Source organism: Letharia lupina (genome assembly GCF_014066315.1).
Source record: "Letharia lupina isolate WasteWater1 chromosome Unknown contig_18, whole genome shotgun sequence".
NCBI lineage: Eukaryota > Fungi > Ascomycota > Lecanoromycetes > Lecanorales > Parmeliaceae > Letharia > Letharia lupina.
In genome coordinates, this window is record NW_023502987.1 from 26,923 (window position 1) to 51,107 (window position 24,185).

General features: G+C 45.8%; 5 protein-coding genes across 5 annotated transcripts; 4 read left to right on the forward strand and 1 right to left on the reverse strand.

The window, feature by feature from the left end:
- Positions 1-1,275: 1,275 nt before the first annotated feature.
- HO133_003529 (uncharacterized protein) lies at positions 1,276-2,797 on the reverse strand (the record flags this gene model as incomplete). Its single annotated transcript, XM_037294451.1, has 2 exons — positions 1,276-2,483; positions 2,539-2,797. 2 exons carry the CDS (start codon positions 2,795-2,797, stop codon positions 1,276-1,278), a joined length of 1,467 nt encoding a protein of 488 aa, XP_037149139.1.
- A 2,422-nt stretch (positions 2,798-5,219) lies between these two features.
- HO133_003530 (uncharacterized protein) lies at positions 5,220-5,912 on the forward strand (the record flags this gene model as incomplete). The annotated part of the gene is made up of 1 exon (XM_037294452.1): positions 5,220-5,912. The coding sequence occupies one exon, from the start codon at positions 5,220-5,222 to the stop codon at positions 5,910-5,912; it is 693 nt and encodes a 230-aa protein (XP_037149140.1).
- A 2,588-nt stretch (positions 5,913-8,500) lies between these two features.
- HO133_003531 (uncharacterized protein) lies at positions 8,501-11,718 on the forward strand (the record flags this gene model as incomplete). The annotated part of the gene is made up of 4 exons (XM_037294453.1): positions 8,501-9,276; positions 9,353-9,649; positions 9,702-9,879; positions 10,009-11,718. The coding sequence occupies 4 exons, from the start codon at positions 8,501-8,503 to the stop codon at positions 11,716-11,718; spliced, it is 2,961 nt and encodes a 986-aa protein (XP_037149141.1).
- Positions 11,719-13,682: 1,964 nt separating this feature from the next.
- On the forward strand, positions 13,683-14,879 carry HO133_003532 (uncharacterized protein; the record flags this gene model as incomplete). Its single annotated transcript, XM_037294454.1, has 3 exons — positions 13,683-13,699; positions 13,886-14,613; positions 14,671-14,879. 3 exons carry the CDS (start codon positions 13,683-13,685, stop codon positions 14,877-14,879), a joined length of 954 nt encoding a protein of 317 aa, XP_037149142.1.
- A 660-nt stretch (positions 14,880-15,539) lies between these two features.
- On the forward strand, positions 15,540-16,188 carry HO133_003533 (uncharacterized protein; the record flags this gene model as incomplete). Its single annotated transcript, XM_037294455.1, has 2 exons — positions 15,540-15,723; positions 15,962-16,188. The coding sequence occupies 2 exons, from the start codon at positions 15,540-15,542 to the stop codon at positions 16,186-16,188; spliced, it is 411 nt and encodes a 136-aa protein (XP_037149143.1).
- Positions 16,189-24,185: the final 7,997 nt, after the last annotated feature.

Here is a 24,185-nt window from a genome sequence, read left to right on the forward strand (position 1 = left end):
CTTATTTAATTTAATTAAATTAACCTTTATATAAATAAAATATTTTCTTTTAAATAATCTTTTAAATAATAAGCTTCTTTAATTATAGCTATTAACTTCTTAATAATATACTCTCTTTTTAACTATATATTTAATATAACTAATAAATAAATTATTATCGCTTTAAAAAAAAGATAGATAATATTATATTAAAAACTTAATAATATATATAATAACTCTATATTATAATATAAAGAGAATATTATCTATATAGAATTGTTATAAATATAGATTTTATAGTAAAATAGAAAGATTAAAAGATCTTAATACGCTAAGTTTAATTAGACTATAATATAAATAAGATTATTAAAATCGTAATAAAATAAATAAGACTACTTAAAAAGAGAAATACGAGTACTATAAATTCGATCTTCGCAGCGATAACTATTATATTTAATATCTATAATTAACTTTGAATTGATTTAAAGAACTAATAAAAGAATAAGTAGAATATAAAGAAAAGAATATAAAATAGATATAGAAGTTCTAGACTAAATTAACTATAACTTTAAGGGGTAATAACTTCGAAGATTATTTAAGTATATATATTTCGATTTAGTTATTCTATAGTATAGAGATATAGTTAATAATACTATATTATAGAGATATATTAAGATTTACTATAGTATTTATATTATAGCTATCTCTTATAATGGCAATTAGATAATAAATTAATATAAGCTTTATATGATATAAGTAGCCTACATATCATTCCATAGTTAATCAATTAATCCTTCTCATACATTTCCAACAATCATACACACCATTGAGTTCCTGACACAATCTCTCGAAGCCGCTAAAAGGGCTGAGTGAGAAAGAGGAAGAGATGGTGGAGAAGGGTATAAAGCAATTGAGAGAGAACATAAAGCTAGGTAGCGAAAAGGGGAAAGCTCTCGGAGTTGATCTTGGGGAATCAAACTTGTGAATAGTGCTGGACGAAGCTTTTGGGGATGCACAGTCAAGCAGCATACTAGCATTGAAAAGTCATGAAACTGGAACAAAAGGGCCCTATATATTGAGGAAAGCCTTTCACGAAAGGGACAGTTGTACATCAAATCGACGCGTAAAACAAGCGATTGTTGAAAAGACTTGTTTCTGCGCCACCAAAGTCTCCTCCGCCAGAAATCGGTTGTTGAAACTCGACCAAGCTATGACCTTCCAAAGTGCCCATCGTCTAACTGGGCTCGGAGTTTGGCGCAATGACGCCAATGCCAGGGTACGCACCATTGACCTTTTTCACAAATCAGCGGCTGGAAGACAGTACCAAGGGAAAGCAGAGAAACGAACTGGCGAGCCTGATGAGCTAACGCTGCCGTCAGAGTTTCCAGCGCTCTGTCCAGGCTTGACGAAATTCAATGCGGCGTTACAGTTGAAGTAGCCATCATTGATGAAGAAAGGCGCAATGGTTCCTGACAGACATTCTGGTGTTAGGTTTCTTCTTGGTGGCAATGCGAAAGAGAGAGGACGATTGGTACCTTTAATAAACCCCGTGGCCAGCTCAAAGTTGTCGTATAATTCGGGAGCAAGCTGGTCGGGTGCAACATCGAGGAGGTTCTCCAAGATGAAACAGCCCAACTCCTGTGGCGTCTGGTTCGTCACGTTAAAAAAGCCGAGGGGGACGAAATTCCCCAGGCCCTCGTTGCCTCCGATCTCGCGCGGATTCATCAGGAACATCTCGATGGCCTGCGTCATAGCGCCGACAAGGGTGAATGGTACCCCGCGTCGGTACCAGTTCTCGGGGAAGGTCTCGTTGAGGAAGAAGGGAGCAACGCTGTTGTAGTCTGGGATACCGGTGGTGCCGTTGGCTAGACCTTCGTAGACGAAAACACGCTCCGCATGGGAGACCAAAAACCAGATAACACCGGCGAGGAAGTCTGGGTTTGTCTCTCTGGAGATGTCATAACGATAGCCATTGTCGATAGCATTCAACGCCTGATTGAAAAGTCCGCCGGTCTGGGAGGTCTCGTTGACGTATTCTTGCCATCGTTGAAGAAGGAAGTTGGCATTGTTACCAAAGTATACGTCTTGGCGTGTGATGCTTCCATCGATCTCAAAGACGCCATGTTTGTCGAGACCACCGGCAGGACCGATGGTGTTTGGGACGCGAGCATCAGCCCCTCCAATGGTGTATTTGCCCGAGACAAGGTCGCCGCCAGCCATGAGTCCAAGAGCTGAGAGGAAAACGCTGAGACTATAGTCGAAGCCATAACCTATTTGGACAGCATTGGCGGCTTCGGCAAAGCTTGTGATACCATCGCGGGAGATGTAACCATGGTTCGCAAGGGCATTCAAAGTTGGGCATATGCCACGTACATCGGTCGGGCCTGGGGCTTGGAATTGGTGCGCAGGGTCGTTGCCTGGGATCTGTTCGAGGGTGATGATTTGGGGGGTAGGTACATCGACGGCTTGTAGTTCGCCCGTGAGTTCCTGAAGTGCTCCATTGACTATTACATTACGTTAGTGACTTACGATAGAACATCTCAAGTGGGCGAGACTTACGAAGACCTCCTCCGTAGGGTAAGTCGAGAACACCGTTCACGATTGGTCCAATAATGCCAGCTGGGCTTGGATCTGGAGCAGCTTCGCGTTTGTGCGCTTGGAAAAGCACTTCTGCAGCTTTGGGGTCCCGCTTGACAGCTTCGAACTTGGCAAGATCTGCTTCGGTGAGCACTCCAGAGCGTTTCAACATCTCAAATGGACAAGCCGCGAAAACTCGGGCCACGAGGCCTGCACCTAAGGCGAAATACGCTGTCTTCATGTTGGACGTAAGATCTGCTGTGGATTTTCCGCTGTTTAAAGAATTTAGAAGGTTGCATGGGGTCCCTACGGATGGTTGGCCGTCTGTTTATATAATGGGACTCGTCACTTCTGACAAGTTTCGGGTGTGGGCTATCAGGAAGCCCGCCATTGAAATCCATTTCCGATGCTGGCATCCATGAAATTTCAAATTTTGGTCCCATTTGGGAAAACAGAAGCAAGGTTTGAGCTTCTGAGGGTAGTGGCTTGTCCTCGGCATCCTTAGTGGCACCTGACCCGATGGACAACTTCCATCACCATGTCTGAAAACAGCACTTGATTGGTGGAAAGTGGTGAACCGGCAAAGTCGGAACATTGGAGATGGGATAAAGATGGGTCCCACCTGAGTACTGTATCAGCCTCAGCCGGTGCTGGCCCCGCGGATGTGGATTAACGGAGAATATGATTAGTAGAAAGGGGGTTGTTGAGGATAAAAACAGCAGTCCATAAGCTCTTTGGGGCTATGCGGAGAACCTGGAGTGCACTGCTGCATGCGATTAACCCGGCTAAGACGGATTAAAGCTTTAGGCCCAACATGAGATTAGCATACAGGGAATAACAGCATTGCACTATAGACATGAGATTAGCATACGGGGAATAACAGCATTGGCGTGAGAGAAGAGGAGAAGTTGCAAGAGGGATGCATATCTTTCTCATTGATCGCCGATCGATACGTGATGTAAGGCAGGCATTGATTGATTCAAGCTGGCTTGTATGAAACTTGTAAAAGTACCGGAAAACAGTTGGCTCGGATGCGAGGTTTCTATCATTGTGTGATTGACTGCCCTTCTCACAGAATGAAGCGCCATGCATTTCCCTTTTAGCGATCTGTATCAGCACAATCATTCTGTGTCCGTCTATGGCCGCTTGAGGCGGTATCGTGCTCTCTAGAACACGGGAAAAGATAAATGATACCCAAACCTCAGAAGGATATGGATAGCTGCGCTTGGAGGTTTGACTTCCTGTATCATTCCCATGAATATCTAACTCTCGGCTAACTGTTTTTGAGTCTCCTATCTTACTAGCTAGCTTCACTAGTCGATGTACCTTACCTTAGCCTAGCCTCGGCATAAGGCGCTCATAGGAGTGAACTGTCGGCTATAACGCAGGCCGACAAAAGCGATATGCACCCTTCAACTATCAGTATATTGGGAGAACAAGCGCTCCGTAACTGAATGGTGGTCCCCGAAAGGATGATTGAGAATTCGAAAGTGATATGACGAAGAAGCACGTAATCCTCCTATTCTAGTTAATCATCCTGGATTGCAACCGTTTTGGAAAGTGCGATGAACGAAAAAGGCGGCAAGTTAGGAGGATCTGCAGAAGCACTGCTATACTGGAATATGCTGCCAACTTAAATGGACAGCGATGCGCGTTCTAGAGCATGTTATCATACCCTAGTCAAATTGCGTGCTTTGCTTTCGCCAATCAGCAGTTTGGTATCATTAATTAAAAGGTGTTGCGGGGAAAGGCTGACCTATTATGTGGGAAAAGAATAACTTCCGCATGAGTAAAATTGCGGCTTATGTTTTTGATATTTCTTTTAGCATTTCTCTACAGCATACTTCTGCTGAGCCGCTGTCAGAAGAACGCATGACCCAAATGTGGAAAGACGGCCTCATCTCGGGCTGACTTCGGCACTTACTCGTACGTCAATGTCTTGGCATTATCTCTATAGTTTCTGTCTCCCTTCTTAATTCGTAGCTCGTATAATTTAAGTAATTTAGACTACTATAGTACGAACGTAGTCTTACTAAACTCTCGCACGAGGACTACTTCTACGCTTTGTGTAAGGAATTGCGGTCAATTACTATCTTCATGAGCAAGAATTCCCCCTTCAACAGTCCCAATTCTTGGGTCAACGACTTCACCAACACGATGATCCGCAGTGAAGTATCTCCGTTGGACTTGTTTTCCAAGTACGCCAACGATGAACTTGTTGTAGAGGGGTTTCAAACCTGGCAAGAGCTTGCGGCAGAAGAACGACACAGTCTCGAAAATGCATGTCATGGGACATATTTCTCAGATCTGTGTTCTGGTCTGCATCGAATGCCAAACCTGCAGTCCATCGAAATGGATGATGACATATGGGGTAACACTCGCAGACACATGAGTGGCACATTCCGCCCATGTATTCCCGTCATACTCCAAGCGCCATTCTCTCAGGGTCCCCTCTCGCGCGGGGCTGGATTCCTTGGCATCTGCGCCCAAAGAGATCAGAAGACGCGCGTTTTGAGCATCTCTCTCTTGTGGTCCATGCACTCTCAAGGACCAAAAGAAGCATCAAGCACTTTGAATGCCAGTCTCGCCATTGTCAGATCCGCTCAGATATCTCACCATTGCACTTCGCAGGATGTGATATGACAGAGACATTTCCCCGCCACATGGCCACTGCCCTCTGGCAGCTCGGAAGCCTAAAGCTACAGATCACGCCTCGCAGTGACATTGTAGATCACGAAAACGCCGAAGCGCTTGACTTTCTACCACAATTGTTAGAAAAGATGATTGGCCTGAAGAGCCTTGACCTTGTACTCATCACCGCTGAACGTGTGGAGAAACAGCGCCGTCTATCGCTGGCACTGCTCGATGAAACCTGCTATACATACTCGCAAGTGTTTCCTCGTCGAGGCAAATGGCCGAATTTACAACGTCTATATCTCGCCGGCCTGGCAATACATGGTCTTGACATGACCTTTCTCCTATTCAACCAGATACCAGGATTGCAGCGCCTCTGGCTGAACCACATTAACCTCTTAGGTGGCAAATGGGAAGGTGTTGTTGAGGCTATGCGGATTCGCGGGGCTTTCATACCCTGGGACCTATTGAGTCTTCAAGGGTCATATCGACACCTGGGTGGCCAATGGTGGCCAGATTCACCGGACACGGAGGAGGAACAACTAGCACTTGGAGCCTATATGAATTACGCCACAGAAGGTGGGCGTCATCCGAGCCTGCCAGCTGGTTTTCAGGATTCGCTGTCAATCAATTACTTTAACGAGTTGTACTATGTGGCAGGGTTAGAGCGTATTCGAGCGTTACGGCTCCGCATACAACAGCTGGATGACCGGCGGACTTAGCTCGTACTTTATATCAAGGGCAGCTAAATCATGGTCAATACTTAACAGCGGCGACCGAGCTTACAAGTAGTGAATTTCATCTGCCGAGGCGGGACGTTTCATGTCTGGCGTCAACTTCCTTAAGCCCGACGAGATACCGGAAGATGGATAAGATTGTCTTGTCTGTATGGACCTATTCTACCGCGGCAAGATTCCTGAAATCTTAGTCTCACTTTCTATGTGCCGCTACACTATGGGCTTAGTCTGTATAGCAAAGTGGTTATCTCCCTTGAAAGAGCGGACCTGGTGTCCAATGTGCCGCCGGGTAGAGATTCTCTCCCGAGAAGATTAACAGCGTATGATTAATGTGGACCCAGATGAAATGAGGTGAGAATAGGACATGACTCGCGGCTCGAGAACTATCTGAGATTCTTTGAAGACCCGAGGTTGAAATAGCGCCCGTGGCACCACCAGGCGGGCCATCCACAACGGAAGTTCTGTCTGATTTCAAGATCTTCAGGGTCAGTCTTCCGTGGTACGGCTGATGTAGCGCGCACCAAGTTCCACTCCGAGCATTATCCGAGCTTGCCAGTCGCATGAAGTCTTCGAACCCTTCGTCCTGCGATGTTGCAGACATGAACTTGCGAGCTGTACTATGTATGAGAGGTCCAAGCGTACAACATCCGGTGGACTCGAGCAAGGCGTCATCAATGAGAATAGAATTGGAGGATCTGGTGGATTGGTAGAGACGCTGGCTTTTTGGCGCCCTGGTGCTTGCTTCGTCATACTTCTTAGACTTGTCGTGAAGACTTTGCTGTTGGCGAGGGTTAAGTTGCTGCCCAGAGGACTTCTTGACATCTCTAGCTACAAAATTAGCTGTCGGTAGAGCTCGAGAGTGGAAATTTTCCAGTCTTGAGCCTGATTTGCGCGACTTTTCGTTACACTCGGGGATTTTCACATGCATCCCCATGAGCGTTCCTAGAAGCAAGCAGCAGCTTCAATGCTTTGACGGGATCCATTCCAGACTTCTCCAAATCTGAATCCATTGTCCTCATACCGCTTTATCTCCATACTCTAATCAGTGTACAGTCCTTTGGATCTCTTGATTCCGCTGCAAAGCGGTCACGCCCTAATACTTTTGTCGGCTCTCCTCACTCATCGAGCATCACTATCTGTTACTCAGCATCCCATCACTTCTTTTCAACCAGACTCAACAAAAATTCCGCGCTCTGCTTCAGCTCTTCCGCAACAAGACCAGTTTCGAAGCGAGCTGAACCGAGATCACGCACGGGATTCAGGCTACCTTCTATGGATATAAACTCCCGATCAAAACCAATGGAATGAGTGAGCTTGTGTGGGAGCCGCTGCACGATTTGCAAGTTCAAGATCGTCGTCACAGTTCTCGTGAGAACTTCGGGTGAGTTTTTTACTTTCTACTCGAAGTAAGCGATCGAGTCTAAGAAAGAAAACGCTAGATATTTCGACTGTGATGGGACCCGTTTGATGTCTTCGAATAGCGGGTAGATGCAGTGTGCGAACTTCTACAATACATGCGCCGAATATGGCTGTGTGGAGGAACCAAGTGGTGAGGTGCATGAAGACGTCTCACGGCGCGATAGCACAGATCGTTCTCCTGCAAGGACAAAACAACGATCGGATTCGATTGGCTTTCGCGTTCACAGCGCGTGCGGACTGGGTTGCGCTTGCATTTCAGCGTCAATATCGTTGATGACGGAACGCAGAATTTGAGTACGTGCGCGCTCATATTCAAATTGCTTCTCAAGTCGAACCGAAGATCGAGGGCATTGAAACATAGATCTATACTGGTCTGAACTTGCGAAAGTCTTCATACAATAACTCAACCTTTTCAGGTACTCTATTTTTACCATGCTGGTTTGTTTAACAGGCGAATTTAGCATTGCTTCATTCACTTTCTACCTGAATGAACAGCGCATCAAGCTACCGTCCTTTTAATCATTTTCTTCGCTCTCGAACCGACTCATCCGCCAAGAAGCCTGAGAAACCGGAAAGGGAAATGTTATAAAGAAGGGAATGGGAAGGTCACGCATTTGAGCATGGCACAGCTCTTCCTATCCGGGCGTCTCGCTCGAACCTCTCGTGACCAAAGCTGCTTTGTAATGGTTCCCTTGTAGCAAGGTGAGAAATGGTCTTCCATCACCTTATGCGCTCGTTTGCTCCTGTGAAACAAATAATTAATAGATGATCTGGCCATGATATGGGCCTAGGATCCTTCCGAAGGCTGTGCTTGCGGCGCAGCTGGGGCATGTTTCAGATGCGTATAAGTTCGCGTTCTATTTGACGGACGTCCAGCGGCCCGTCGCTCGAAAAATCAAGATTGCAATTGCAATCCTTCAAATCCTTCGTGTCTTGGCAATAATGTTAGGAAGCGAGATGTCTGTGCAATATTTCCCAATTCATTTCCGTTAATATATACCTCCACTCATTACCTGCTGTGTTCATGTTTTCCACTTCCTTGGCCTGCTTTTGGACAAGGCGGGCTGCATTGCAGTAGTAGCCTCATCGTCTGGCCCGAAAAGCTCCTGTGCACGAAGTTTCTGGGTCGCTTGTCTGCCTGCAAAGCAATCGCGATGTCCAAGACGCCCATCATTCTACGGCTTCTTTGCCTTCTCAATATTTCTCTGGGACTTTTCACAGAGCCTTCTCTAGCTACCAGGCTCAATCAGTCGGTAGTGGCATCTCCGAACCCGGCACGCTACATCTCTCAACCGCATCCTAGTCCCACCGAAGCCAAGAATCAATCCTATGGCCAGATTCCCGGTGTGTACACGCCGTTGCCCACTCAAGAGCCAGGTGCTTGCAGCATCACCGACGAATACTGCTCGTACAACGGCACGGACAGAAACCCAGACGGTTTGAGCGATCAATGCATATTGTGGGACAATACTTGCTCGGGAAACCAAACATTAGCAATCGACCAATTTTTCAGTCAGACACAAGGATTGCTATACGAAAATGTCTGCTTCACGAGCGATGGAGATGACTCTGTGGAATCTAATTGCACCCAACACAATACACCTGCCAGATACTCGGAGTTCGCGAGAATAAAAAGTTGGATGAGATCACCGCAATGCATTAGTAGCCAGGGTGTGTACCAGAAAGCGCACCCAGCTCCGGATACGGAGGGCATGCAGGGTGAGAAACGTGCCGATGATAAGCGCGATAATAGCACGCAAGGGCGCGTCTATGGAGGGGGTACTTGCTGCGGCACCTGCAACATCGAAGCTGGGAATGTCGACGTATACTATTGGCCGGCTTCCAATGCCAACAGATCTTGTCTGAGCATCATCGGCAACAGCGTCAATCCCCCTGATTATCGCGCCACGACAGATTCACTCGGGCTCAAGTAAAGTCACCTCTGCACCCTTATTCATCCCTCTACTTTATGCCTGAAGAAAAGCTGACTCCAAGATATCTGCCAGGTACTGGGGATGCACAAAGCCTCTGACAGGTATTATAGATGAGTCAGTACAGACCATCACCACTGCCTCTGTCATGTTCACAGGATCGATGTCATGGAAAGCATACTTAGAGAATCCATGGGACTCGCCCTTGTGCCCCACAACGTCTGCAGCATCCCCGGGCTCAAATTCATCTGTTAATGCACGCGCCTTAGACGTCCAAATTTACGCACGTGGTCATTCCTTAGTCACTCCAGCGTCGGTCACCGGCAAGGATGACCTGCCTATAACGACCGTGGTGTCTGGAAGCTTCACCTTGTAAGTGAACCCAGCGCCTACCAAGCTAGACATTCAGTAACAGGTTCTCAAGTACTTCTCCATCAGTCTATGCTGCTTTTAGCAACATAGGTGCATACGACTCTTGCGGTGCGGAGGTCATCTCAACAACGATGCTCTCTTTTGCTCCCGGAGAGCTGTCGACCGTGGTTGGACCTCGCTACTTTGGGAATATTGCGGCGACGACTTTACCATTCAATTTTGCAGACCTCGTAAGTAAAGACTTTTCTCTTGTCACTCAAAGTTGAAGAGGTAGCTTGGCAGCCTTCAATAAATAGACATATTTGGGTGTTCACAACGCACTTTTGAAGTGGCAACGCTGACAATAAAATTTTGAACAGCCCTGTCCGCCTTACAGCGTTGCTTCTGAAAACTACTACAAGCCTGAGCCGGGGGAGCCATATAGACCTCTGATCGCTATACCCAGCCAGGTCAGGGACATGGTTCCGTGGTTCCAGTACTGTACAGATTTGTGGTTCACGGGCTTCGATCCGCCGAGGTCTCTAATTCCAGCAGCAGCAATAGCCCCGCCTGTCACTACTAGCGATCTTGCAGCCCTCACCATAGCACCGCAGCCGAGTGCGACTCAATTTCCTGGCGCAAAGCAGACAGCTGCAGTGTGGAACCCAATACCTCTTCCATCGCCACTCCAACACGTGCCTCTCCCAAAAGAGACCAATACAGCGCCGGTGCTCAAGCCCCAAGTGTCCAAAGAGACCAACCCAGTGCCAATCATCAACCCACAAGCATCGCAGCCTCAACCTGCAGACGGTGACCTAGGATCGGAGCATCAAGGTTCGTCTCAGAAAGGCAGTGGCTCAACAGAACCTAGCGGACAATCGAGCATTCAGAATGATAGCAGTGGAGATCCCAAGTTTCCAGGAGATTCGAACCAAGATGCAACAAAGGACCCGTCTTCGCCTGCCCAGAATCAAGAAATCAACACTGCTCAAATTGCTACAAACGCGGCGGCCCAACATAGCTCTCAGAACGAAAGTCCAGATCCAGGAGATTCAACACCTGCCGAGGCTGCCACGCTGGTAGAAACAACAATATCGCTTGCTGGTCATGCTGTGGTGGCGGGCCCCTCTGGTGTTCATGTCGACGGCGTGAAAGTCAATCCTAATCAGGCTCCAACAGACATATCTGGAATGGCGGCTATAAATCAAGGAAACAGCATCGTAGTTGCCAGCCAGATCTTCCATTTAGCGGCTTCAACAGAACAAGTTGCCACGATGATTGCAGGCCAGACAGTCATCCCTATCGCTAACGGCGTGTCAATCCATGGTACTTCCATTACAGGCACAAACACTGCGATAATCTCCGGAACAGCGGTATCTGTTCATGACTCACACCTTTACTTCGGAAGCAAATCATATCCACTTCCAACCGCAAACCCTGCATCAGCGACGACGTTAGCCAATGGAGCAGTAGCTCTCCCAATACCGAACGCAGTATCAATCTATGGAACTACACTTACCGCTGGCGCACCAGCAGCAACATTTTCTGGAACTGCCGTCTTCCTTGACGTTTCGAATAACCTTGTCTTCGATGGTACTGGCCAGGCTCTGCCTCATTTCTCTCAAACAGAATCCCAGTCGGGCCAGGTCACAACTATTGATGGTGTAACCCTTGAGCTGCTCTCAAGTGGTATCTCTGTTGCCGGCACTACTTTGACACCTGGAGGACCTGCTATTACTGCTTCCGGCACTGCTACGTTGTCGCCGGGAGTTTCAGGAACGACCTTAGGTGGAACTTTGGTGTCTCTGGGCTCAGGTGGCAATCTTGTGATTGGGTCCAAAACAGTGGTACTTGGGGTTCCCAGTGGAAGCTTGGGTGGAATAATTATGGGGGGATTCGGGTCTGGAGGTCCATTGGCCAACAGCTCGTCCCCACCAGGGAGCCTACCGTCAGTTCTTAGCAATAGTACAAGTTCTAGCGTGCACATCTTTGAGGGAAGGGCTAGATGCTTACGAAGCCTTGTTCCAGAGGGTCTAGCTGGCTTCACAATTGCGATACATTTAGTGTTGTATTTTTACAAATACCAATAAGCTGTACCTTGTGAAATGATTACCATGTCCCATCTTGACCTGAGAATTTCTTTTTGTTGCACTACGGTATGCGCTCTAGTGACTTGAAGGGAATTACACGATATTCTCCCGTGCTCATAAGCTGTCATTTTAAAAATGAAGCGATGCGCAAGAGAGAATAATGCATAGTGTCCAAGTTCTAGGTGAGAATGCTGGTGTTAACGCAGTGAATCGGTAGCGATCAGCTTCTCAGATTCAAAGGCGCCCGGGTTCAGCAAAATTCAGACAATGGATCTTCGAACGTAGTGCTGTTCTAATCTCTAAATTAATATTTTCCAGGAGCGTGATGCGAAAGACAGAATCGTGTAGACAATGATATCAAGACATGGGCATCTCGACTCATGACGAAGTTGACCTTGAATTGGATTGATGATTGGAAGATACCACTGAAAATGGGAGACTACCCAAAGTATCTGGGACAGATGGGCCATCTTTAGACTCGTAGGCTCAGGGATCAGCAGAGCTCAAAATAGCAGTACTTCTAAAGAATATGGCAGACAGGTTCCCTGCTAGCGCGTCTCTGCTAGCATCCGGACCCTCTCCGTTCCACCGACAAATACAGACTGTGTGACTACCATCAGCCTCTCCGTAGAGCCTCTTGCGTACAACCTCACCTCTTGGTGGTCCCTAACATGTCCGGCATTCCGGTCTACGTATGAGCCACGTCCAGTGTCCCAATTCCCTTCCCAAGGCCTTTCAGGCAACCAAGCGGCTTTATGTAGAGATATTTGGGTTCAGCGTAGCCAATAACAGCATATCCTGTTTATTTGATCGCCAGCGCCCCCTTTCTTTGTATTCATCTCCGCCTCTTGCATGTCCTGGACACTGAATGCGAGGTATATGGCGAGTGGGCCAGACCATCGTCGGCTACAGCTGCGCATACTTGCTCCCCGCCTCAAGGGCTGGGTAGATGGTGTATGTGCGATGGGCTCTGGATAGAGTGTCGTGGCAAAGCTGCTGAAATGGGAAGGGTAGGTAGGGCGCCGAAGTCAAAGGCTGGAAGAGGAGAGGTTGTCAAGCGGCTCGGGCGTGCAGAGAAGGTGGCTGGCATGGTCATTGTCTCGTGCTGGAGGCAGCGAGCGGTTGATGCGGAGAATGATGAAGGTGCGCGTGCTGCCCACTGGTTGTAGAGTAATTGGCACACCAGGCAGTCTTTGATCGTCGCTGTAAGGCTGAGCTAGAACCGAAGCACGGACTTAATGATTATCCGGACAATAGGTGCGAGAGGAAGGATCTTGGAGCCTGGTGCTTACGTTCCCCACTTCTAGACATGCCTTCTCAACTCATCTCATCTCTACAAATATCCATCATTTATGGAACAAGAAGAAAACCAGCCGTGAAATAATCTCTTTTTGGGATCCGTGGTTGTTGGCCTTCAGCCATACTCATACAGTTGAGGCTGTCAACCATGCATCTTCCATTCCTCCAAAACTCATATTGGCTCAAGGTACTACGGGCCCGAGTTGGGGTAGCGAATTGCTTGATCCAGCTCCTTCTTTACTCAGTCTGTTGGCTTGAGGGTTTTATTGGCCAAGGTTGTCGTATGCAATTCCCAAGTTGTTGTGAGTCAAGCATCTTTTAACGCCTTCTGACTTTTTGTATCAATCAACATACCCCTGTAACACTAGCACTCGACATACTACCGAGAGTCAGACCCAGTGATCAGCAGCCTCTTGAGTGACCGTTTGGTCACTACCTGACGACGAGTCTCTTTATCACATTTACTATTCTAGACTATTTGCTGTGGTCACAAACTTTCATATCAACTGCCAAGCATCGCTCAAGCTAAAGAAAAGCAAGATCGAGCCATCGCTGATGCCGGCAACAGCCTCAGGATTTGCTTGGAGACCGAACCCAATCAAGAGAGGTTACACCGCCTTCGGTGACTCCTACGCAGCCGGTATAGGCACAGGCAACACATCCACATGGGGTTGCAGACAGGGTCAATTCGCCTATCCAGACTTAATCGCATCAACTGTCCAAGACATCGACTTTCAGAACCTCGCCTGTTCGGGAGCCACAGTCCAGAATCTTCTCGGCGGAGGAGCATACAGCCAAGTCGATGCATGGTCAGCAACTTTTGAAAGCCATGACTGGAAAAATAAACACTAATTTCAGCTTCCTACAGGACCAACCCAACCATCGCTGACATCGCTACTGTCTCCATTGGTGGCAATGACATTGGCTTTTATAACATTTTGACGGCATGTGTACTCTGGGTTGGTGGAAACTGGGCTGGAGACTGCGACACAGAAGTTGCTAAAGCTAATGAGATACTTGCCAGCCCGGATCTCTCCACTAACATTACGTCCGTATTGAAAGAAATCATTGACAAGAATGGCAATGACGCCTTCAAGGTTTATATGACAGGCTATGTGACTTTTTTCAACGAAGCCACACCCCTCTGCGAGAGCTCATCGTTCAGAATATGGAATCCTCATTACGACAATACCCACAAAGAGAAAGGCCAGCCATGGCTAACGACAGCTCTACGGGCACAGCTAAATGGTGTAGTCGTGGCTTTGAACACGATACTCAGCCACATCACCAGCTCTGTTAACGCTTACTATGGCAACACTCAGAGAATCGTCTTCGTAGATCCAAATTCTGCTTATGCCGGTCATAGATGGTGCGAAGATGGCGTGTACGAGCCAGACAATGGTAGACTGAATACCTGGCTCTTCCTTTCTAGTACCCCTGATAACAGTCTTCCCGACGATCCACTTGGTGCTTTGGAATCTTACCAACAAGAGCAATCGGAGCTGGTTGCCGGACCTGATTTTCCTCTGCCAGATCCGACTACGTGCAGAGAAACCTTGACACAATTCAATTCACTTGTCCGTAGTGACTGGTATGGTAAGTCACCGACTCTTGAATGACGTATTGTAACTTTTCACGACTGACGTAGTCTAGAGAACATGCTGTGCGATATTTCCATCGCTACTTCAAGCGCCTCGTCCTTCGAGTACCAAGTCATACAAAAAGAAGCCATGCAGATTCAACAGGGTAATCTCACGAAGCTACGAATTCCGTGGTATGTACCAACCAGGTTGGCGAAGACTTTCCACCCAAAGACTCTTGGCCAGCTAGCGTTTGCAAATGAGATCATGGCGGTGTGGTGACGGGTCGTTAGTTGTCCCATTCATGAAAAACACGCATCAATGCACGCATAGGGGCCCACATAGAGTGTAGATAGTGGTTGGGCCGTCTCACGCCGGGGATAGCAAGCCTAAATAGGCCTAAATAGAGGCCTGAATAGGCATATTTCTCGTACCCCAGCGTAAGAAAACTTTCATGCCTATGGCATAGACCTGGAGTGGAATGATAGCTAGCTATGTACAGATGTGGATGGGTGGGACAAAAAGTATATAATGACTCTGAAAGAGACGAAATCGAATGAAGAGCCATTGACAGGTGCAAAACAGGTGGCTATATAGCTCGTACTGGACAACTGTCTCCTACCCCTTGCAGGGGTACCGACAGGGCCATGAAACAGGGGCATGTCATGTGACCCACTAACCCCCAGTCCCACTGTGGCGAATATTCCTGACTGCAAAGTGAAATGTGCTGTGAGTGCACGGTTTCCTTCACCACTAATCATGTGAGACCAATCCCGCCAAATCAAATGCTCGCGCGCATGTAACTGACGTAACTTCCAGGTGATGATGCGCACATCCGGGTTTAGCGATTTCTCAAGCGCTCAATCGCGACAGAGCATCTTTGTCTACAGTCTTCATGTTTTGGCTCTGTTTCATGAGAGCAAAGTTGGACGTACCAGAAGCATGGCTCCCAGATGGCTTTTTTGGCTCTCGTATATGACCACTTTCTCGGGTTTTCACATCTGTGGGGCTGATCTTGATAATGCAACCAATACCCCAAGATCTGCCACCAAGGCTCTGAACGAGCCTCTGAACTTGACCGAAGTCCTGGACGGCGTTGACTCAGATATACCCGCATACTGCAACGGTTCAAATTCTTGGATAAAATTCAAAGCGTCCCAAATAGTCCCAAACTGCAGAGCTGCCGACTTCATGCTAAAAAGCTCAAAGATCTGGCTCTGGGGTCACACGGAGTATGAATTTTTACCGCGTGGAGTCCCTGCTAGGCTGGAGTTCCCCGTGATGCGGACTCCACTGAGGGTTACCTCCAGTATAGTACCATCGCAAAGCAATCTATGGAAAGTAGGTACTGACCGGCGGAACAGGCAGTTCCTGGCCGTGCACCATAGCGATTGTCAATCTGAACACTGTTCCAGCAGCTTTTCTCAATGGCGGCGGGACAAGAGGACCTTATCCGAGATCTGATGTGGCGACATACTACGACGTTCAAGATGCCCTTTCCGAGGTCTGGAGCGATTGCGTTTATGGAATTGAGCGCCAAGTTGGTTGGGCAGCCACTGGTAAGCCAATCCATCTCTATAAAAAGTCATAAGGATTCGAGTGACTCATGCTTGGCTGCGCCTGGAATAGGCAAGGCGAACTCGCTTGGCGTTTTCATGTTTAATGCCCAGTCGGATATTAGCAACGCGATTCCCAATAATCCGACGGATTTCTTCGATCCCAGAACAAAGAATGTGACTCCTTGGGACACCGACATCTGACACCGACGCCAGCTCTCTGTCTCTTGCCATAGCACAAGGTCTCATAATGGCTAGGCAGAGCAATCATATGATGCAGTTTCACGCTCATTTTTGAGGCCCCTTGAGGCCCAGCACGGTCCAATACTTCTGTACGTACCCGATAGGATGACACTCCCAGCCCTGGACGACGAGAAACGTACATGGAGAAACATTCTACTCTGTGCAAAAACTTCATCTTCGCTATTATACAACGTCCCGTATCACGTGCGTATCTTGTTTCTTATATCTCGAAGGATCACTTTCTCTTTGTTCGGTAGAGGTTTCAGTACCTGCGCCCCCTCGAGGATCGTCCTCTGGGGTTTACATAAGTCTATCGGTTAGCTTCAGACCAAGTACGCCGCCTTCGTATAACATATTCAGCCTATCATACCACATTATCATAACTCTTGGAATCTTTCCTCGATGCGCCGCAGTCCTACGTACACTTTATGAAACCCTCGATTTCCTACTCATCCAGACTTGTGTTCCCCAAGTCTCTAGGCGCTCACGATCTCCTATTCCTAGGTTCAAATGCTTTGAATCCTTGCATTGGAAATATTGTTTTCCAACACGTCCTCTGTTACGCCAATAATTGGCGAGTATCGAGGTCAAGTAGAGTGGGAGTGCCGCTAAGGGTCGATCCTAAATTGGACCTTGTAGGCCATGAAGCTAGCTTAGCCCGAACGTGCCGCGCCCTTGAGTTTGCAGGCCTTCCTTCCACACGACTTTGTTGCGCCCAATCCCGAGCAACGTCGGTGATTGCTCCCTTTTCCGAGAGGTTCCTGCTGTCGTTCTCACGCCGGGCTGCCAGACGCCCCGGTATTGCACCAGTCAAGGATTTCCTTGTGCCTCGACCTATGTTCTCGCCTGTAGCGCACCAGAAGGAAGGTCGATTACACCGAGTACTCGTGCAATCCAGGAATGAGTTCCCACGCTAAAATTTAGCGTCTTAGTAGAATCTCCTCGCAAATATCTATATTTATTCTATTATTTACTCTATTAAATCTAACTATATTATATATTTAATAATTTTATATAATATTAAGACTAATCTAGAGCTTAGAGTAACTATAGTTATTTATAGATTACTATATTATAAAAGTTTTAATATTATTAAGCGAAGAATAGAGGTAAATAAGAGATTTACTTTTATCTTAATATTAAGAGTAATTAATAAAGTCGAAAATAAGAATTTTTACGATATTCTAATATATCTAAAGAGTCTTAATTATTCTAGAGAATCGGCTCGAATAGAAGATTAATTAGATCTCTTAAAAATAGTATATTAAGTTATTTTAAAGTATCTTAGACTATCTCGTAAAGAGACTATTTAGTAAGAAAATATCGATATTCTAAAGGTAAATAAAAAGCGAAAATAAGATAAAGATAAATTATAACTATTAATTTCTTAATCGCTTCTTTTAAGAGTCGCTCTTAAATATATATATTAGATAAACGATAATTATATTATAAAAAGAATTAAGCGAAAAATTAAGTTAAAAAAATCGCGTTTTAATTATTTCGAAGAATATAGATAAAATAATCTTTATATTTAAATTCTTAAAGAGTTAGATAAGAGATTTATCTTTATTATTAATAATAAATATTATTATAAGATTAAGAATAATAATTATAAACGACGATATATTTTAATAGAGAAGAGAAAATTAGTTAAGACTATAGTAGTAGTCGATACTTTAATATAATTTATATAAATATACTAAGTCTTATACTCTACTAAATCTAATATTAATTTATAATATTATTAACTAATATAAATAATAGCTAAAAGATATAAATTAAAGATTAAAATTATATTAAAGAATTATAAATAAAAGAAAGTAATAAAGAAAAAAAGGTGTCTTATAGAAATTCTCGAAATTTTTAAATATACTCTTATAGAGATAAGTTCTAACGCTATCTTTTATTAAGAAATTACTAATAAATTCTAAAATAAGAATCGATAGATTACTCTTTATAATCGTTTTTTTAAAAAGAGTAATAAAGAAAAAATAATAAGAGTATAAAAAAATCACATATTATAAAATAGATCTTTAAGTATAGATTTTCTTTAATATCTAAGAACTATAGAATTAATAGTAAATAATATAAAAATTATATTCTATTAACTCGTCTATATAAATATATAGAGAAAGTTATAATTAGAAACTTTAATAAGAATATATAAATAATTAAGAATAATACTCTCGTCTATATTAAAGTAGTTAAACTCTATTAAGAAGAATAGAAAAGACGTAATATTAAGAAGATTAATTAAATCTCTAATTTATTAAATCTATATTAAATTAAATCGTTATAAAATTTATTAAAGATTAATTTATAATTATATTAATATTTAATTAAAGAAATAAGTAAGATAACTAAAGATAGAATTAAAAAAGAGCTAAAAGCTAAGTAAATTTTTATTATAAATTAATAGCGAAATAAGTAAGTTATAGCTCGATGGCGAGATAAATTAAATCTTTATTATAAGTTAAAAGATAGTAATAAGTTTAAAGAATAGATATATCTCCTTTAAAGTATCTTCTATTAATATTCTTTTACTTAAAATCCTTTACTCTAGAGATATATTCTATTATAATCTTATTATATTTTAAATAATATTTTAATATATCTTTCTCTTAACTATAATTTATCTAGTCTAAAAGAATTATTTTATTATTATTAAGTATAATAACTTCGATAAGAGATATCTAAGAGATATTAGTCTATCGAAAAGCGAATATAATATTATTATCTAATTTAAAATAACGATAATTAATTAAAAAGTTATTTAAAATCTTTAATTAATTAATTAAGTAGTTTAAATACTTAGAAGATTACTTATATACGAATATAGCTGTTATTATTATTATATTCTCGATATCTTAATATTTAATAAAAGAGTATACCTTAGTAATAGCCTCTCTCTCTATAAAATAAGATATATTTTAGTGCGATTTTGCGGAGAACTAAGTAACTTGATTAGCTAACTTCCCGACGCTATTTTAGCGTAGGAACTCATTCCTGGATTGCACGAGTATACCCGATATTTGTTACGAGCGTACCCTACATCTCCCTTGACACACCATCCAGCCCTATGGCCTATTAGGGCCTAGCGTGTCTTGGCAGAGGCATCTACTACTACCTGATGCCTCCTACCTACATAGTTGTCCGGTACCTAGTTGTCTTATTCAATATACCTACATTGATACCACATCTGTACCGGTCCTGACACTACAACTAGGTCACCCCACTCACTACATTCGAATCAGCAGACGAATTCAAGAAACCTGTTGGCAGGGGCTTTGGCAAGATACCAAGTTGAGCCATCGTATCCCTGGGTAAACCTACCACACAGGTAACACGTTACAAAGAGCACCTACCGGGACAGCGTAACGGCCTCGTGACCAGTCAGAGGGATAAAGCAATCACTGGACCAGTTTATTTGTACGGCTAGCAAATTCAAAGAAATCGCCACCCTACTCAACAACCATACAACTGACCCCCTGAGCGGAGTGAAGGCATTCAAAAGAACGATATTCAAACTACCTGTGGTTTTCACGGCAGCCTAAACAGTCTGCAAATCAAGGAAAAAAGTCCCCGCAAAGCACAACACCATTTTTCGAATTTGCAGTGAAGCCTCACAAAAGGTGTTGTGAGAAATTTTTCTATTCCCTCCTTCACTTGGTGCCCACAACACCAAAGACTTGGGAGAAATAAAGAAACTCTCTTCTTTTCATTTCAAAACCATCATAAATCTCGAATATGCAACCAAGCAAGATGAATCGAGTCAGCAACCTCCTTACTCAGACATTCGACCGTCGACAGTCCTTGCTGCCTGACGACACAGCAGAGGATGTCGAGGCTGCCACGGACCCTTGGCAGGTCGTCAGCATCGACCAACTACGCCATTGGGCCGATGAGAAGCCTGATCAATTCCTTGCCATGCTCCGCGACCTCCGCTATCAACGAGACCAGTTTCGGGACGTGGCTGAGTGGTACACCGACCTCAAGGCTGAGAAGGACAAGGTAGTGGACCAATGGGATGAGGCCCAACAACGCTTGGAGCAAGTCAGCACCAAGGCCGAGGAACTACAAGAACACAATAGGGAGCTTCGACAACAGCTAATGGCAATGCGGTTGGGCATGCTTGGGGACCCACAAACCACCCCTAAGACACAAGCGTCAACCCCACTGGAGCCCGCCCAAGTTCCACTCCCCACCCATAGGAAAGAGAAGTCCACCAAGCTACCGGATCCTCCCTCCTTTACCGACGGCAAGGACCCCGTATGGGAGGATTGGTCAGTCAAAATGGAGGAAAAGTTATCGGGCAATGAGGATCACTACCCCACCGAAACGTCTCGGATCACCTACCTCCTGTCACGCATAGGTGGGGAAGCGATCTCTTATACCCTGAATAGGAGGCGTAGGGGTACCACAAACCCCTACACGTCAGTTAGCGAGGTTATGGACCAGCTGGCTGAGATCTATGAAGAGACGGACCGTCGTGAGAAGGCAAGACGCGACTACGATTCCCTCCAACAGACAACCCAGCCCTTCAATAGGTTCTATGCAGAACTCGTCAGACTCGGTTCCATACTCAACTATGACGAAACCCACCTGAGGGACAATTTGGACACCAAGCTACAAACATGTACCCGACTCCACTCCGTTTTCATGGCCCTTCCTGGTCACAAGTCCATGCCCCTGAGGGACATCAAGGAACACCTCATGGACAACGACAACTCACAGCGCGCAGGCTATGAACGACGTCTGGCTCTGTCCCTCGACAAAACGACTTCCAAAACCACCGTAACTCGGATAAGGAAGACGATTACCGCTATAACCGAGGATCGTACGCCTTCCGCTATCATATCGGATACTTACACCCCGAGTGCCTTTCAGAGTGTACCGAAGGCGACGACCGGTGCAGATCCGAGGGACTCAACATGTTTCAATTGTGGGAAGACGGGCCACGTGAGGCGCGACTGTCCAGTACAGGGACAGACTGACGCTGGTAAGAAGGCCTTGCGGGAGGCAAGAATCCACGAACTCACCATCGATGACGAACATGAGGTGAATCTATTGGCCGACGCTCACGAAGCCTCTGAGGATTCGGGAAACGAATAGCCTCTACCAAAGTCACGGTAAGGGGGACCCATGACGTGTGCCTACTGGATGCTCCCAATGATCCTTTGGCACGCCGTCCTTTCAGGACACAAGTTACGCTATCGTCACAGGGACGGAAATGCTTGCTCCAGGACGCCCTTGTCGATAGTGGGTGCACTGGGGCATACACAGTCATCAATGAGTCCCTGGTTCACAGGGTTTGCGAAGAATTGCTATTGGAACCGGTCCCACTATCGAAACCTAAACCGCTGAAGGGTTACGATGGCCGGATCGCGAAGAAGCCCATTACCCACTGTTTACTTCCGACAATGACAGTAAATGGCCATCGAGAGGGAACGTGTCCTATGCTCATCGCCCCCCTCACACATGACATGATTTTGGGAAAACCATGGATGAACAAGCATGGGGTGCTCCTCGATATGATGAAAGACAAGATTCTTTTCGTGCCAGACCGCTGCAATCATGACGGTAACGAGACCTCAACAGCGGAGGATCTCGCTATCTTACCAGATCCGAAACCGAAACCCCCTACCCCACGTGCTATCTTGAAGAAAGAACCGCCTCCCCAACCCACATGTGACGACGACTCGGACTCCACTATCGATTCGGACGTCTCTAGCGAACCAACCAATGAGAAGAGGTCCACACCTACTCCCCGGGACGCAAGACAAAAACGAGATATGGACCCACAATCCATTGATATCGCCGAAATTGGTGCCGCATCATACTACCAATTAGCGCGTGATAAGGGAAACCGACTGTTTACCCTTACCATGAACGAGATCTACGACCCGCCACCAAAGAAGTTACCTCCTCCGAAGGAACCACGTGGTCCTCGCATACCGGTCAATAAGCCATGCCCTTGCAACTCAGGAAAGAAGTATAAGAGGTGCTGTGGATCGAATTGCCCTATTCAAATCAGCGCTACCGAAGTCGTTAGCCCTGAAGATATCAAAAGGAAACTCCCCACCGAGTACCACGACTATTTGGATGTTTTCGACAGGACGAAGGCAGACGAACTACCACCACACCGCCCTTATGATCATAAACTGGAGTTCACCGAGGCCGGTACCGCCGGCCTACCGAAGAGTCGAGTCTATCCTATGTCCGGACACAAGTTGGAACAGGTTAAGAAGTATTTGGACGAACATCTAAAAAAGGGCTTCATAACACCTAGTCATGCTCCGTTCGCATCCCCTGTCTTATTTGCCGAGAAACCAAACGGGGGCCTACGCTTTTGTGTGGACTACCGAAGGCTGAATGCCATTACCAAGAGGAATCGATATCCAATTCCATTGATAGACGAGGTTCTCGCGAGAATTCAGGGCTGCAAATACCTCACTCGGTTAGATATCATAGCCGCATTCAACAAATTGCGTATGCACCCCGACAGTGAGGATTTCACCACATTCGTTACCTCCCTCGGCGCATACAAGTATCGGGTGCTCCCCTTCGGTCTGACCAATGGCCCGGCCACCTATCAGCAGTACATGAATGACATTCTATTCGAGTACCTAAACGACTTCTGCCAAGTCTACCTTGACGATATTCTCATTCACAGTCGATCGAGGAAGGAACACGTTGCGCATGTCCGAAAGATCCTTCAGAAGCTACGGGAGGCCGGATTGCAGGTAGATATCCTCAAATGCGAATTTCATGTCCAGGAGACGAAGTTTTTAGGCCTTCTTGTTTCGATTGATGGCCTTCGGATGGACCCTACCAAAATTCAAGCTGTTATTGAATGGTCTACCCCTACCAATTTGAAGGAGATGCAGGCCTTCATTGGCTTTTGCAACTTCTACCGTCGATTCATAAGAGACTTCTCGAAAATCGTGAAACCAATGGTGAAACTTACAGTCAAGGAAGCGATATTCGATTGGTCACCGGCCTGTCAGGAAGCCTTTCATTTACTGAAGGTAGCCGTCACGAGAGCTCCGGTTCTACGCCATTTCGACAGATCGAAGGACGCCGTGCTCGAAACGGACTCCTCTGATTACGTCAACGGTGGTGTTCTATCCCAGTACGACGACGACGGAGTCTTACACCCGGTGGCTTTCTACAGCAAGAACCTCACCCCAGCTGAGTGCAACTACCAGATCTACGACAAGGAGTTGCTGGCCATTATTCGCTGTCTGGAACACTGGCGTCCTGAGCTGGAATGCACCGACATCCCTGTCAAGATCTTCACGGATCATAAGGGCCTGATGTACTTTGCTGAAGGAAGAGACCTGAGCCGTCGCCAGGCCCGCTATTTGGATATGCTGTCCGAATTCAATATCAAAATCATCTATCGCCCAGGGCCTCAGAACGTCAAGGCCGACGCACTCACACGTATGGCCGGTTCTAAGCCGGATAGCCCTGAGGACGAGCGCTTGAAGCAGCAGTATCAGACAATACTCACGCCCGACCGTTTGGAACTTGATGGTAGCGACGTCGGGATACATGCCATCGACGACCCTATCTTCCATAGGATAGCCCAAGAAAACAAGGCTGATGAGTTGTGCAACGAGATTCGTGAGGCAATTGCGGAAGGCAAGGACAAACTCCGTGGAGTTACGCTCAATAAGTGCTCCATAGAGGACGGGGTGCTCTACCACAAGGACCGCTTGTGGGTACCAGAAGGTCTATACACCGACGTCATTCGCGAAGTACACGATCAGCCCTCATGTGGACATCC